General features: G+C 36.3%; 1 protein-coding gene across 2 annotated transcripts in view; it reads right to left on the minus strand.

The window, feature by feature from the left end:
* The window catches only part of PCID2 (PCI domain containing 2), a 49937-nt gene that overhangs the window by 8011 nt on the left and 24263 nt on the right, over positions 1 to 17663 (minus strand). The window contains exons 3-9 of one of the 2 annotated variants that reach the window (XM_036757077.1): positions 12468 to 12541; positions 11373 to 11438; positions 10193 to 10234; positions 8666 to 8720; positions 7262 to 7365; positions 1200 to 1275; positions 819 to 960 (exon numbers count right to left, since the gene is read on the minus strand). In XM_036757077.1, coding sequence (XP_036612972.1) covers positions 819 to 960; positions 1200 to 1275; positions 7262 to 7365; positions 8666 to 8720; positions 10193 to 10234; positions 11373 to 11438; positions 12468 to 12541 — 559 coding nt within the window. Of the gene's footprint in view, positions 1 to 818; positions 961 to 1199; positions 1276 to 7261; positions 7366 to 7632; positions 7741 to 8665; positions 8721 to 10192; positions 10235 to 11372; positions 11439 to 12467; positions 12542 to 17663 lie in introns of those variants that run through there. The other variant, XM_036757078.1, reaches the window with a different exon arrangement.

Genomic DNA, 17663 nt, shown 5'->3' on the forward strand with positions numbered 1-17663 from the left:
GTATCATTGCCTCTTCCCTAAAGGCCTACCTCAGTCACTCTCTTCCCCAAGTTACCCTTCACACAGATATCATGGTCATCTTTTTGATTAACAGATAAGATCCCATCACTCCACTGCACAAAAGCTCCAGTGGCTCATGACTGGGCAGCAGTGCCCAGTTTCCCAATCTTGCCCCACCCTTTCCTTTGCGTTTGCAGTCTCCCAGCCTTGAAATAGACTCAGCCCGTCTCAACCTGCTGGAAACCTTTCCTTTCTGCAATGTCCAACGCAGGTGTCACCACCTTCTCCAAGCCTTTGCTAAGGTCCCCAAAAGAGTAGTAACTTTTGTCTTTGCCCCCTTTTTATGGGAGCCATTTGTGTTCTTGTTTTATTCCTCCACCAAGAACACAAGCAGGGATTGTGCTCTTTCACCTTTGTATCCAGAGTGAAGCAGAGTATACTACACAACTTCACTCACAGGAGATATGAAGAACTGAATAAGAACTTTAAAATACATATATTTTGTGGCTGTTTCATTAACACATACAAAAAAGAGAAAAAAAAGAACAACTTTCAGTCTGTGATACTAGCTGTGAATCCTTTTGTTGGAAGAGAGTGTGGAGTTTTTTTCTTGCAGGGACAGTGAACTTTCAAATGTTTGATTTTCATTGATGTTTAAACAACTTTGGCTCCAACAAAGAACACAATCCAGCACCTGTTACCTGTTGTCCTATGTGGAACTGAAATACGGTAACTGTATTATGAGCTGAAGATTTTTTATTATCAAGCATGTTGTTTTCAATCCCTCTATCAATAAATAACTTATTCTATTAGGATACCTTGCTTAAAATCACTGTCAAACATCGCCTTGCGACCAACATAGTACTTGTATGTAACTCTCTGTGCTGTGCTGTAGTCATCTTTCAGATTTGAGCTATCAATTGCTCTAATTAAGGGCTTACAAAGATGAAGTTTGTTGATCTGTAAAGAGGAGATTCAAGTTAGCACATAATATACAAAAATTAAATAAGTTAGATAAAATAGTACTATGCTATCTCAGTAAGAATATTAAAATCATTCTGTAAAGTAGAAGTCATAAAACTTGCTACTTCCATCAACCAGGGTTAAGATAAATGTAGTATTCATGAGGTAATCATCCTAGAAAAAAAAATGCACTTTATAAATATACATTATTATCAAGTATTAAACTAGAAGCCTACCTTAAAGTAAATTTTAAATAGTTGATTGACCAGAAATAGCATTCCCCACTTCTTAGAATCATCTATACCAGCACGGCTGTTGTAAGAGATTAAGAAAAAGAAGAAGTGAAAATTCTGTGACTAGTTACAATGAGAAAAACAATCAAATAAGCTTTCAGAAAGAAAGTTGTAAGAGCCACGGGACCTTCACATGTCACTACTAAAATGGAAGCAGGGGAAAAAAAAGATCTTATCTAATACATGGAAGTCACTCTTCATGACTCACAGAGCTATGAGAATTAGTGGACAGACGACTCCTTGTTTCCCCACTGATTACTGCTCTACCACTCTCTCTTAATGACCTCTCTCTTTCAAGTTCCATGTAATCCATCTGTATCATCTGCTCCCCACATTTCTGTAGTTCTCTCCCAATCTCCAGATTAGCCTTCCATTTTTTCTCTAGTGACTTTCACACACAGCTTAACGTCTTCCACTCCATCCTCATTCCCCACTACTGTATTCAGGGGTTTCATTGTTAATACTAAAAACCCCTTCACTAGCCAGACCACACAATTCCTCAACCTTTTCGACTCCAGTGACGTTCCCTCCTCCACTTTAGCCACAGACACCATCTCTCTGAAATGAGTCACCTCCAAGAACCAGGATTTCTACAATTCTTCTGACTACAACTTCCTATCTTTATCACTCACAATGCCCTTGGCATGACCCTCAGTCTCCTGACCTATCTTTATTCTCTCCCACTCTGGATCTTCACGGTCAACAATTTCCCAGCCTGGATCTTTATGGCCAACAACTTTAATGTTTCACAAGCTACTGCTCTAGAATCTCCCTCCCCCTGAACTTTCAGTCATTCCTGACTTGAATATCCTCATCCTTGTACTTTGAATTGGTCAGGTGTGGTGGGGCATGCTGCTGCAGAAGGCTGAGGCAAGGGGGCAGCTTGAGTTTGGAGCTAAAGTTGAGTGGGTGCCCACACTGAGTCCAACCCCAGTATGACGAGCCTCCGGGAGCTTCAGTCTGTTGAGAGTACACCCTAGTACAGTCTGTTGAGAGTACACCCTAGTACAGGTCCTCATTACCACCCATCTAGAAAAAGCCAACTACCACCTCACAGGTTTTCCCGGTCTACAATTTAATCTGTATGATTTCTCCTTTACACAAGGGGTTCTTAAACTTTGTTCCACTCGTGACCCCTTCGGCGCTTCTTACACTGTGGGCTGTGACCACATACAGTTTAAGAAGCGCTGCTCTACACCATCGCCAGAATATATTTCTTTTATGTATAAATCTGGCTATGTTACCCCAGCAGCTATTCTGAGTAAAACAGAAACTCTTCTGCCTGGCATCTAAGATCCTCTGCAATGTAGCACTATACTATGCTTTTGGACTCATCTCATATTACTCACTTCTCTCCTACAGCAAAACTAGACTGATTTTGGCCCCATGAACATGCAATGTGTTTGCTATTATCATGCCTCCACTCACACTATTTCCTATGTCTAACATGTCTTCCTTTCTCCATGGCTAATGAACACCCATCTGTTCTTTACAGCACAATTCAAAAACCAACTTCATTAGAAAGTCTTCTATAATTCCTTTAGCTGATAATAACCTGTATCCTCAGACTTCACGTAGCACTTTGTTTTATAGCTTTACAATGAATATTATATATAGCTCCTGGGATTAGTGTCTTATCCTTCACTAGAACAGAAGCTCCTTAAGGACCTTGGTCTTCAAAGGGCCGTGTCTTACTGAAACATCGTAACTTCTTGCAGATCATAGCCCAGTGCTCTGCATACAGGAAGTACTTAATACTTATTTCTTGTACTGTAAATTCATACGGAGAAATGCACATTTCCCTTCCCCGATACCTTAATGTATTGATTATTAACCCAGTCTAGTATCTATAAACAAAGCAAAGAATAGAAACCATTTTCAGAAAATTCTTAAAAATTAACTAAACCTGTCTAAATAACTGTGATTAGAATAGAGATTAAGATCCTCACAACAACCCTGTGAGGTGGATCCTACTATTACATCCATCTTACAGCTGAAGAAACTGAGGCAGATGACTATAAAGTGACTTGCCCAGGGTCTCTCAGCAAGGAAGAATATGAGGCTGGATTTAAACTCAGGTCTTCCTGACTTCAGGCTCAGCACTCTATCTACTGTGCTGTGGCACTGCCCTAACTAGGACTCAGGTTTCTCAATTCTTGGGATAATGTTATTACTTAATTTGTATCAAATCCAGATTCTTTTCCTTCCAATATTTTAGCGAGTGTTGGAAAGGAAGTGACATACTCCATTTAAAGTGGTAAAAACTTTAAATGATTCTGTATAAATTATCAAAAAGATATACATGCATGCCCTCATAATGTGAAATATCTGAAAAACCACTAATTTAGACTAGGAAAGTCTGCCAATACAAACTAAGAAATTCTGCCAATACAAAATAGAAATCTGTACATTTCTGTATGTTTGTAATCTGTATATTTCTCCTTAACAATGAACCTTTATCTGTTACCTCAGAGAGCACAAATTAATTTGCAGAAGAGTACATGCACACTCATGCTTGGGTAGGCACAGGTTAGACATCTGCTTTACCTACTAGGAAGAGATAGGAAAGGCATCAAAATTTCAACTGAAGGAGAGTCTCGAATCTAGGAAGCATAACGGACAAGGCAGACTTTCTGGAAGACATTCAGATAGTTTCCCTTTTTCAATCACTTCAGTTATGTCTGATTCTTTGTGACCCCATTTTGGGTTTTCTTGGCAAAGATACTGGAGTGGTTGCCACTTCCTGCACCAGCTCATTTTACAGGTGAGGAAACTGAGGCAAATAGGGTTAAGTGACTTGCCCAGGGTCACACAGCTAGTAAAGTAACTAAGGTTGGATCTGAACTCAGGTTTTCCTGACTCCTGGCCTGGTGCTCTCTCCACCGTGCCACCTAGCTGCCAATTAACTTCCCTTGGATGTAAATCATTCTGTAGGGATAAGACAGTTCCAATTTTACCACTTCTGTTACTGACATTATAATCTTCCCAATCTCCAATGTAAGCAAAACCCTCAAGTTATCTCTGCATCTTCCCACTCCTTTGCCACTCACAACTGAAGAAATTTTTTAAAACCACTTACTAAATTTGTCTTTCAAAAGATAATAAAAAGTCCTTCACAAGAGCAATGCCTTTACAGATCCTGGAAAGCTCCTTAAAAAGCAAATCCACATCACTGTTCCCTTCTCTTCTTCAGCAACCCTTTGTCAACTAACTTTCTGACAAAGGTGAATCCCAGAGGAGTTACTTTCTACGTGGAAGACGAGCTTCTTACCTGAACAGATTTGGACCAGGTATGGGTTTAACTCCAACAATAATGATGAAGTTAACCTTTTTTCCTTCATTTAACAATGATTTTAAACTCAGTTTTGACTTGTCTCACCTTTCCCTAAGCCCACTTCCCTACTTTTTCATTTGAAAACTAAAATCATGAGCCAAAAGTCCAAGGGACTTACTTTGTAGTTCTAAGTTTTCTATAAATAACTTCCTATGTGAGGGATGTTTTTCTTTTCCCTGTCTCTTGAAAAGTAACTTTCTATAGTAAGAATGATTGTGGGATGAGGCAGCAAAAGTGAACTGTGTCTGAGACTCTATAGTTTAATGGTTCTGCCATTATAACAAAAATACTTAAAGTAACACCCAATATATGTCCTACTCTGTTCTGGGGACATTAGGGAATCTGAGAACAACAAAACCCTTCCTGCTGAGGTCACAGCTTAGGATAATGTCCATCTTCAATTCCTATCATTGTTCAGTTGTTTTCAGTCACGTTGAACACTTCATGACCCAATTTGGGATTTTCTTGGCAAAGATACTAGAGTGGTTTGACATTTCCTTCTCCAGCTCATTTACAGATAAGAAAGCAGAAGCAAACAGGATTAAGTGACTTGCCCAGGGTCACCACAGACACTGTAAGTGTCTGAGGCCAGATTTGAATTCAGGAAGATGAGTCTTTCTGACTCCAGCCCCAGCACTCCACCCAATGTGCCACTTAGTTGACCATTACCTGATTTTTCTTCCCATTCTTTCACTCACTCACTCGCCCACCCGAACTACGAGCATCACTAGAGAGATTGAGGATCAGCTTCCTACATCTCCTTGTTGTATTCAGAGCATTTCTTTTAATGTGCAAATTCAGAAAAACTAGATATCAAATCTGTCGTGACCAGCTCCTCCAGACCATTGGTATGATCTAGGAACCACCAAATAGTTGAGGTATGGTTCCCTTCAGAAAATATCACCCAACTTCCACATTGGGGGATCTGAAAGAATATGGAGTTGGTAGCAATGACTTCCCCCAAGAGCAGCAAATCAGAAAAAAATCCAACGGAATGGTATATATTACTTTTGTGCAATGATTAGAAGAGTACTATTTTAGCAATTCACTGCATTAGGAGAAGCTTCCCTGAAGGATCATTAATCATTATATGTCAAGAGGGGAAACTTGCAGATTTCTTATTATTAATGTCTAAAGTAGCTAAGAATAGCTATGAATAGATGACTCAGAGCAGGCAAAGGGCCAAGGGATCATACAGAATTGGCCTCTAGAAGAGATGTTGTGAGAAAACCACATAGGAATGGTGGTTCTAATAGAGGCTGGAAGTCAGCCTACAGGGCAGCAACCACTTGGCAAAGGGCAGCAGGAGAATCAGTCTATACAAAATAGCCAGGCAAAGAAGGTAGGCTCTAGTACAGAAAGATCTGTAAGCAAAGGACTGAAACATTGATGATCTTGGAGATGAGGAAGAGCAAAGCAATGAGGGAGTGAACTTATGAGTGCTGACAGAGATGTGTGTTGGGAGTAAAAGTTTATTTTATGTGTGATCAGCATACTCTAAAAAGCGCTGGGCTATCAGGCAGGATGGACTGTCTTGGGGGCTCAAAATACAAGCACGACCTTGACCAAAAGGTAACCATGACTTTTTATGCCCCTTTGACACAAAGGCACACACTTTAGCTGCCTTCACGTACTTCAGCTTACTCTCATGATAATTTATAATATTGTATGCAGTCATCAATCATGATACTAGAATGCTAATGATGAAGCATGCTATTCACTTTCCTAACAGAAAAGCAACGGACTCAAGTTGTAGAATGAGACAGAGATTTCCACAAGTGGCCAATATGGGAATTCTTTTATTAAAAGTGTTAAAAAAAAATTTTCAGTTGAAGAGAGCACAATAGAAGGGAAAGGGTCTGTAATGATGGAAAAGGGGAAGAGGGTAAGGGACAGGAGAAGAGAGGAGGGAAGGGAGAAAGGGGAGGAGAAGGGAGATGAAAGGCCTAACAAAGCATTTCTCTAAAATGTAAAAAGAACAGAAGGTCAAAAGGGAACAAGACAAGCAGGATGGCTTTTGAAATTACAAGTTGTATATAACATACATACTTAAAAGGAAGAGGAAGCTGACCCTAATAGTCACAGTTTAATGGGCAATACTTATATTCTAGTTGGTATATAGAAACGCTCATTCTCTTGGCTGTCAGGTTCAGAATACAGAAACAGAATTCCTAACAAATAATTTGTGTATCATGTGTATCAGATTTTTTTTTAACCTTAAGCACAGATTTTGCTTTCTGTCCTGAGTGTGCAAAGCAGACTATGAAAAGGGATTAAAAATAAGAGTATATACAGCTGTGTTGTAGTGTTTCTAGACATTCTAGTGCTTTAAAGTAGAATTTAATCTATTTCACCTGTTAATCTAAAATTTTTCTTTGGAAACTTTGGGGATTTACACAGCAATTAGGGTGATTAAAGTGAATGAAAAATTGTGCTTATTAACAGCCAACCCACTGGCTACTTCTCAGCACTACACAGTAACACGATTAAACAACTCACAAATGACAACTATGACAAAGAATCCTTAGTGATTAGGATCCTACTAAATAGTAAATTTTGTCCTACTCATCTAGTATGCCCCTTCAATCTTAGTACAGTATTCTGCACATGCTAGACATTCAACAGTGATTTAGTGAAATGAATTAAATATAAACTTCAACTCTTTACTCACGTATCACTGGCACAGACTCGAAAACAGCTCATCAGTAATTCAGCTGCTTTTTCCAACATATCCCCAACTTTACTTCTCCCTTTCTTCACCAACTGCTGGTCAGCCTAACAGAAGATGCAGTGTTTTGGTTTTTTTTTTTTTTCTGGATTACTTTATAAATTCAAAAAATCTTCAGAATAACTTTAAAATATCTGGCTTTAAGGCTAAAATATAAATTCATAATTGTAGAATAAAATATGAGAAGTTAGATGATCTATGCTACCATATTTAAAGCATTTAAAAATAGATAATTATCATTTTTAAAAAACTACATAAGACTCAATAGTATTCTGACTCCCCTAAGTAACATATTCCAATTTAACCAGTTTTACCTTCATAATAAATAATTTGAGAGAGAGCATGGTGCAGTGGATAGAGAGCTGGCACTGGAGCCAGATCAAATCAAACCAGGGGCAAGGCAGCCACATAACCATCTCAGAATGAATCTTGGGCAACTGGCTGCAAAAAAAAAAAAACCTGCTGACCTACATTTATGGAAGAAGTTTCCATACCAGAGAGCTCTCCACATTGATGAAATCACAGGTCCAAATAGAAAAATAAATTATTCAAAATTTAATTAAGGAGTTATTTAAGTTCTTCCTCATATCAGTCAGTGAACAAGAATTTATTTACCATTTACTACATACCAGGCCTGCACTCTGCTAAGTGAGGGGAGACTAAGAAAAGAATTTAATACACCTGTGTTGCACTTACAGTTTAGTCTTCAGTAAAGACAAGAGATGACTGAGTCACTACTATGTAATAGTAGCTTTTCATATGCTCACAGGTCATAAATCGGGAAGCAAAAAGAAAGAGTCCTTGCGTCTTTCCTTTCATAATCTTTGACTATCCTGCCACATGCCCACCCACCACAGAACACCTATCTATTTAGCCTAGCATTAGTTAATAACTGGCTATACCCATACTAGAGAATGCTTTAGCTGTCACTCAAATCTACACTCTTCCATGGTACAGTTGCTTAAAAGAGAGTTTATCTCCTGTAATGAAAGAAAAACAAGAGTATAATCACTGGCAGAATAATCACTCTAAAATGAATGAAGCCCTTTGGCAACCACATGCCAAGAATCACACATTTGTGGCTACCTATATGCACAACTATTCAACCTATCTACACAAACATACTCTCAGAATCTCAGCACGTATTTACATATTTAATTTTGGCCTTCATTAAAGTACAGAATCAGTCGAGTCACTTCCGAAAGTTTCTTCTCCATGCCAAATAATCCTAATTCTTGAAATTTTCAGAAAAAAGATAATAAAATTATGCAGGAGCTAATAGATTTTAAGTACTGAGTTTACAGTTAACTAAGCAATCATGACATTCCATGTTGTACTGTTACTTACATTATTAGCAAAAACTCGAAGGTCAAGTGCTACAGCATACATAATAGGCAAAGCCCTAAAGAAATAACAATTAAAAACTTTCTGAGTTTTTATATAAAGTAATATTCTGTTAAGTAATTTTCTCTTAAGACTTTCCGGTAGGTCTATCTGTACTTTACCAAACTATCAGGGTAATGTTCCTTAAGCATACATGATTTAGCCATATACTCTTCTGCTCAATAATGTTCTAGAGTAGTCCACCAAGAAAACTTTAAACTACTAGCAATTAAGGTCCCCCACAATCTGATGCCACCCAACTTTTCTAATCACTTACTTTATGCTTTAGCCAAGCTGAACTTAACCTCTATCTCCCAACATTCCCTGTATCCTCTAGGCAAGGGCTTCTTAAACTTTTTGGTGTTGTAAATGGATCCCACAAACAGTCTGGTGAAGCCTATGGACCCCTTCTCAAAATAATGTTTTTAAATATATAAAATAAATTACACAGAATTACAAAGAAAATCAATTACATCGAAATGTAGCTACCAAAATGTTTTTTAAAGTTCACAGACTCTAGGTTCAGAACTCCTGCTGCAGGCCTTTTGTTTACTACAGTCCTTATGCCTAAAATATCTCTCATCTTTCTTCATCTGCTTAATTCCTACCTGTCCTTTAAGGTCATTTCAAATGCCATGTCATGTGTGAGTATGTCAGTAATAACAATTAATAATGTTATCTTTACATGATCCCATTCGGCATACTGCACCTGCTTAAGGTACTGACTTAATATTTCGTGTGTGTGTGTGTGTGTGTGTGTGTGTGTGTGTGTGTGTGTGTGTATGTGTGTGTGTGTGTGTGTGATTCCCCCTACTAGAGAGAAGCAGGAATCATAAGTTATCTAACCCTTCTCTAGAGCCCAGCAAAATGTTTTGACCAGAGTAGAGGTTTACTGAATGACCAATCACACACTATAACCCTAAAAGCATCTTTTCATCTACACAAAGTCTAAAATCAAAGTTATGAGTCAAACATGGTTGTCTACAAAAAAGAGATGAATCAATGTATTCTCTTCTTTGCAGAGTGAGGAAATAGAAGTGTTAAAACAACACTGCATTCTGTCAGGAGCTAATGTGCTGGTTAATTCTGATAAACTTCTTTGTTTTTCTCTTTCTCATTTTTTATTACAAAAATATGCATGAGGGGCATAAAAATGAAGACAGGTAAAATAAGTGAGATCATAAAAAAATTTAAGTGTTGTCAAGAATCAAAACAGTTCAAGTATTTAAAGGGAGAAAAAAATAATATTCAATTAACTGGGGGGATGGGGGTGGTAACTGAAATAAAAAGCGATTTACTAATAAGTCCAAAATTTTACATGGTACAGTGGATGACATGCCAAAGAAACTACATGGAATAACAGAGTTCAATTTTTTTTTTACTCAAATCTCAGAAACCCACCAAGAAAATAGACATTTACAGCTTAGAGAAAGAAGATCCAAAAAATATTTGCCACTTAAAAGTTTTTAACTGTTTTAGCAGAATACTTACCAGTTTTCTTCTTTGTGGGCTTGAAATGCTCGCAGGAAAGATGTGTTATATTAAGGAAGATATGATATAGACTAAAACTCAAAATATAACATTTACAGATAGTTTGATAAAAAGACATTCATCTTTGCTATTTCCAATTATGTTACTAACATCTTCGGAATTCATTTTCATAAACCAATATTTCAAGTTGCTAAATTTCAACAGGTATAAATAGTCTAAAATAATTTTTCTTCCCAATTACTGCCCCAAAGTCCAGGTACATGCTACTATAACAACACTGCAAATCATGCAGTATAATTTCAAAAATTATATTTGGATTTTCCCAGCCTAGATAATCATATCATTATATTTATGGCAATAATTCAGAAGCCTATGATATAAAAGCTTATTTAATGGATTACACAATTTTAGAACTAAGAATCTAGAGATAATAAAGTTTTAATTTCTTATGACTCTATGTCGGATAGCAAAAGACTGAACAGACTACCTCTCTAGGACAGGAAATAAAAACCAGCACAATCAACAATCATGGCTCTGGTTACATGTCTATTAGCAAAGCTAAGGACCTGTTGGTTTGAAAAACTTAATTTGCCTTAAGGTCATTTGTTACCATGAAAAATTAATGTGTTTTAAATTCATGATTCCATGACTCAGGCTCAACCAACTGATATAATTAAGACATAAGACTTTAAATTAAACAAATAAGTGTCCTTTAATATGGCTCAATGTTTTACCCTACTTGATGTTATCCAATGACATAATTTTTATATAAATTTAAATACTTAAGACAGACAGTACTTTGAGCTTTTCCTGTGCACTCATATCTAGAAGTGATGTACATCTTATTTTTCCTATGTCATATAATACCTTGCACAGAGTAGGCATATAATAGCTATTGAACGAATTAATGAAGGAACTATAAGCTACCTATGAGGAAGAACTATGTAATTTTCATGTTTATATTCTTCAATAGCTAGCATAGTGCCTTGGACTATGTTGCTGTTTAACAAATATTGAAATGAAAGGTTAAAATAAATTTTACTTCCTAATATTTTTCAATTTCTTTCCAATTAAAGGTATAGAAAATTCCTCCCAAGCTCTACATTCTTGAACCTGTAATTGAGCACTCTATTACAAAATTAACTTATGGGAAAAAAAGATATTGGAAAAAAAAAGATATTGAACTATCACAGTCTGGCATTTGTATGCTTCAATGAAATCATGGTTTCCCACTGCATAGGTACACCTATTAAAAAAAAAGTCCGAGAAAATTTATTCTTAGAAAAAATTGTTTAAACATATTTCCCACTTCTACCACAAAATACCCTACCTTTGTACGGGTTTCTGAATGATAGGTGAAATGCTCCAAACTGATCATGTAAAGAATGGTTGAAAATGAGAGAATTGTCTTAGAGGTAAGGTCAGAGAGTGTTGGGATATGGTCCTGCCTCTCACACAGGTTTGGAACTACTTTGTGAAAGCCCAGAAGGGGATATTCAGTTCTTTCTGGTGGTCCCTCTATTGTGATGAGTGGCCCTCAGCTATGTTAATAGGGTTAAGGAGCTTTAAATAGACTTATGTCTAGGACAAGTATGCCTTATCAAGTTTCATCATGCTATTTGAAAGTATGGAACTCCACCAAAATCTGAACAGTGTGTTGAAAACCAGTAGGAAGTGCTGGCTATCTCACTTCCAGGATGAAATCTCCCAATAGCTTATTGGGTCCTTCTCTCTCACTTATTCAGTAACTATATTTAGGCTTCCCAATTAAACACATCCTAGCTTTAGAACAGTTTGTCCAAATGGATATTTAAAAAGTAAACAACAATAGTTATAAGAAGTTATATTAAAAATAATATTTGCTTTGCTTCTATGCCTGTTTCCTCAGCAGTAGGGCAAGAAGACATTTCTATACAAGTTAAAAGTGACGCTAAAAATAGAATCATGAATGCATTTTCCTTATACTCAAATGAAAACACTAAATACAGTGTCTTCAGAAAGATTAAGTGGTGTATTTTATTTTATACTCGATATACATGCAGAAATATAATTACCAACAAACAACTATAAAGGAAGTCTCAAGTTTCTTGAAATAGGGAAATTGTTCAGAGTACTTATAAATGTTAATCTTATAAACTTTTTATAAGGCTATGTCATAGTAAAGACATCAAGAGAGTTTTCTACTAATAGTTCCATTAAAAAATCCAAAATAAATTGCCTGGTAAATTTAAGAAATTAAGTGGCCCCCCTTCCACCCACCACCAATTTAGTCTACCTTAAATGAGCTGCAAACATTTCATCATATGGTGGTTCCAACACTTGTTGACACTTCTCTTCTGGAGAGGGAAGCTGATGTATAGAAAAGGGAACAGACTTTTAAGATTTAAAAAATCTGCACCAAAAATAAAGGATATACAGAAAAAAAAATTAAAACAGACCTTTTACAACAAAAGAAGGCATAATAGCCAAAAAAAAACAACCCAAACTTCACCACAATAACTATATATTTAATTTAGGTGTACAAAATACATTGTTACATAGAATGTCAAGAATCAACAGAAACCCAAACATATATCGTAATAGAGACCACAATGCTATTCTACGAAAGACAACATTCTTCTTACCTAAACTGCTCAATATCCCCAATCTTGTTAATATCACTATCATCTCAATATCCCAGGCTGGAATATTTGGTGTCATCTTTTTTACCTTTCCCCTAAATCTCAAGTGTGTTACCAAGAACTGTGATTTTTTTCCATCAAAATGATTTTATTTTGGACACATGCCACTGCAAACTTACAAGGAAATTTGCAATATTTTTTTCCTTGCTCAAGAGTCAACATTGGCTCCCTACTGCCTACTACATCATATCTATGTACATCTATCTACATTACCTACAAGGATTTCTAAATCTCGCACTATCCCATTTCATTTTCTGCTATTCCTCAGCATGAACTTTCTGGTCTAGTCAGCTTAGTATCCATAATGTCCTTTGCATTTAACATGCTAATTCCTATTTCTCCTGTTCGTGTTGCTTTCCCACTCTAAAACGTCTTGCCTACTCTTCTGCATAATTCCTACCTGGCAAAGTCTAGCCCAAGTATTTTCAATAAACTTTCCCTCAAGTGAAAGTACAGGCACAAAGATCAGTTAAGTAATGCCACAGGTTAATAAAGGAAGTTGATGAACAGGCGGGGAACAAAATGCAAAAGTTCTCAGCCTCCAACCAAAGAAATATGGCACAAGGGTGACACAAACAATAATGAAAAGTGACTGAATCACAGCTGCAAAACATTTTAAATATTACTAAAGATAATTTGACTTAATCTGCTTAATTTAAAAATGCTTAACAACACACAGACTGTGGTTGTACAGTAATAGTCAAATTCCAGAGCTCCCAGGTCAAGGAGACAGAGAGAAACAATTCAAATATTGTGGAGCTGTCACAGTCAGGATTACACAGCACTTAGAAGGTTCTACATTAAAGGATCAGAGGGCTTGCAATATGATATTCCTAAAGGCAAAGGAAGAAGGATTACAACCAAGAATCACCTACCCAGAGAACCTGAGTATAATCCTTCAGGGGCAAAAATGTACCCTTCAATGAAATAGAGAATTTTTAAGCATTCCTGATGAAAAGACCAGAACTGAACAAAAAATTTGATTTTCAAAGACTAAAGAGAAGCATGAAAAGGTAAACAAGAAAGAGAAAGCATAAGGGATTCAATAAGGTTAAAATGTTTACATTCCTACAAGGGAAGGTAATACTTTTAATTCTTAAGAACTTTATCACTATCAGGGCAGTTAAAAGGTGTATGCATAGATAGAGGGCAGGAGAATAAGTTGAATACAATAGGATAATATCCAAAAATAAATAAACAAAAAAATAAGGAGAAAGAGGATTGCACTGGGAAGAGGGAGGTAGAATGCAATAAATTATTTCACATGAAGAGGTAGAGAAGAGCTACTACAATGGAGTGAAAGATGGGAGTGGGGTGTAATGTTTGAATCTTAGTCTTATCAGAATTGGCTCAAAGATGGAATAACTTACACACTCAGTTGGGTATAGAAATCTATCTTACCTTGTAGGAAAGTAGAAGGGGTGAGGGATAAGAAGGGGCACAGGAACTGATAAAAGGAAAGAGGGCAGATAGGGGGACGTGGTAGAAAACACTTGTGAGGAGGCAGGGGGAAATGGGAGAGTGAGAGGGAGAGAGAGAGGGAGAGAGAAAAGGATAGATGGGAAAAACAAGATGGAGGGAAATACACAGTTAGTATTCATAATTGTGAAGGTGAATGGGATCAACTCTCCCATAAAATGGAAATGGATAGTACAGTGGATCAAAAACTAGAATCCTACAATATGTCATTTACAAGAAACACACTTGAAGCAGAGACACACCTAGAATAAAGATAAGGGGCTGGAGCAGAATCTATTAGGCTTCAACTGAAATTAAAAAAAGTGGGGTAGCAATATGATCTCAGACAAAGCAAAAGCGAAAACAGATCTAATTAAAAGAGAAAGAAGGAAACTACATCTTGCTAAAAGGTACCATTGACAATGAAGTATCAGTTTTAGTATCAATACTAAACATATATGCACCAAATGATAGAGTATCCATTATAGGAGGAAACAGTAAAACTATACTAGTGGAGGACCTCAAATTTTCCCTCTTGGAACTAGATAAATCTAATCACAAAATAAACAATAGGACCAAGATAAACCCAGGACTATATGAACAAAATTATAAACACATATAAAGATAGAGCTAAACAACTGAAAAAATATCAACTGCTAACAGGTAGGCCAAGTCAATATAATAAAAATGACAATTCTATCTAAATTAATTTACTTATTTACTGCCATACCAATCAAACTAACAAAAAATTATTTCATAGTGCTAGAAAAAAAATAACAAAATTTATAAGAACAAATGGTCAAGAATACCAAGGGAATCAATGGAAAAAAAAACATGGAGAGTGGCCTAGCTGTACCATTATCTCAAACTATATTATAAAGCAGTAATATCAATCTGGTACTGGCTAAGAAATAGAGTGGTAGATAAGCAGAATAAATTAGGTACATAACACACGATTGCAAATGAGCATAATAATCTGCCATTTGAGAAATCTAAAGATCTCAGCCCTTGGGAAAAGAACCCACTATCTGAAAAAAATTGCTGGGAAAACTGAAAAGCAGTTTGGCAGAAACTAGGTATACACGAACTTCTCACACCATATTCTAAGATAAGATCAAAACAGATACATTATTTAGACATAAAGACAAATCAGGGGAACATGGAATATTTTACTTCATATCTATGGTTAAGTGAAAAATTTATGTCAAAACAGGAGATAGAGACTATCACACAAAATAAAATGGATAATTTTAATTACATTAAATTAAAAAGGTTTTGCACAGGTGATCAGCCATGATTGGCTTAGCTCTTCTCAGCAATACAATGATCCAAGCCAATTCCAAAAGACTCATGATGTAAAATGCTATCTAAATCCAGAGAAAGAACTACAGAATTTGAAGGCAGATCAAAGCATACTATTTACACTTTTTTTGTGTTTTTTTTTTTTGGTGTGGCTTTTCCCTTTTGTTCTGTTTCTTCTTCTTCTTAATTTATTTTTAGTTTACAGCATTCAGTTCCACAAGCTTTTGAGTTCCAAATTTTCTCCGCCTCCCTCCCTATCCCTGTTCCCCAAGATGGACTACAATCTGATGTGGTCTCTCTATATATTCACATTAAACATATTTTCACATTAGTCATGTTGCAAAGAAGAATTAGAACCAATGGAACGAAGCACGAGAAAGAAGAAACAAAACAAGAGAGGGCAAAAGGTATGCTTTGATCTGCATTCAGATTCCGTTATTTTTATTCTGGATGTAGATAGCATTTTCCATCATGAGTCTTTTGGAGTTGTCTTAGAACCTTGCATTGCTGAGAAGTGCCAAGTCTATCAAAGTTAATCATCACACAATGTGGCTGTAACTGTGTACAGTGTTCTCCTGGTTCTGCTCCCCTCACTCAGCATCAGTTCATATAAGCTTTTCCAGGTTTTTGTGAAGTCCACTTGCTCATCATTTCTTTTAGCACAATAGTATTCCATTACATTCATATGCCACAACTTGTTCAGCCGTTCCCCCGTTGATGGGCATCCCCTCAATTTCCAATTCTTGGCCACCACAAAAAGAGCTGCTATAAATATTTTTGTATATGTGGGTCCTTTTCCCATTTGTATGATCTCTTTGGGATATAGCCCTAGAAGTGGTATTGCTGTATCAAAGGGTTTGCAGAGTTTTATAGCCCTTTGGGCATAGTTCCAAATTGCTTGTCAGAATGGTAGGATCAGTTCACAACTCCACCAACAATGCATTAGTGTTGCAATTTTCCCACATCTTCTCCAACATTTCTCATTTTCCTGTTTTCTCATGTTAGCCAATCTGACATGTGTAATGTGGTACCAAAGAGTTGTTTTGATTTGCATTTCTCTAATCAATAGTGATGTAGTGCATTTTTTCATATGACTGTAGATATCTTTAATTTCTTCCTCTGAAAACTACTTTTTCATATCCTTTGAACATTTATCAATTGGGGAATGACTTGTATTCTTATATATATTTGAGATATGAGGCATTTATGAAAGACGCTGGTGGTAAAAATTCTTTCCCAGATTTTTGCTTCCCTCCTAATCTTGGTTGCATTGGCTTTGTTTGTACAAAAACTTTTCAATTTAATGTAATCAAAATTATCCATTTTAGCATTTCATAATGTTCTCTAACTCTTGTTTAGTCATAAATTCCTCCATTCTCCATAAATCTGACAGGTAAACTATTCCTTGCTCTCCTAATTTGCTTATAGTATCAGCCTTTATATCGAAATCATAAACCCATTCGGACTTTATTTTGGTGTAAGATGTTGGTCTATGCTTACTTTCTGCCATAATATTTTCCAGTTTCCCCAGCAGTTTTTGTCAAATAGTGAGTTCTTGTTCTATTTCTTCTTTCACAATAAGACTAATGAGGAAATATGTTTAATATGATTGTATATGCATAACCTATATCAGATTGTTTGCTGTCTTGGGGAAAGGGAAGGAGAGGGAGAAAACTATGTGGAACTCAAAATCTTATAAAAGTGAGTGCTGAAAACCATCTTTACATGTAATTGGAAAAAATAAGATACTATTAAGTGGGGGGGGGGGAGGTTTTGCATAAACAAAACCAATGCATCCAGGATTAGAATGAAAACAAAACTGAGGGAAAAATTTACAACAAATTTCTCTAATAAAGGCCTCATTTCTCAAATATATGTGAGTCAAATTTATAAGAATATGAGTCATTTCCCAATTGATAAACGGTCAAAGGATATGAACAGGCAATTTTCAGGTCAAGAAATCAAAGCTATTTATTTTCACATAAAAATGGGCTAAATCACTATTGATTAGAGAAATACAAATTAAAACA

Source organism: Trichosurus vulpecula, chromosome 4 (genome assembly GCF_011100635.1).
Source record: "Trichosurus vulpecula isolate mTriVul1 chromosome 4, mTriVul1.pri, whole genome shotgun sequence".
Lineage (NCBI taxonomy): Eukaryota > Metazoa > Chordata > Mammalia > Diprotodontia > Phalangeridae > Trichosurus > Trichosurus vulpecula.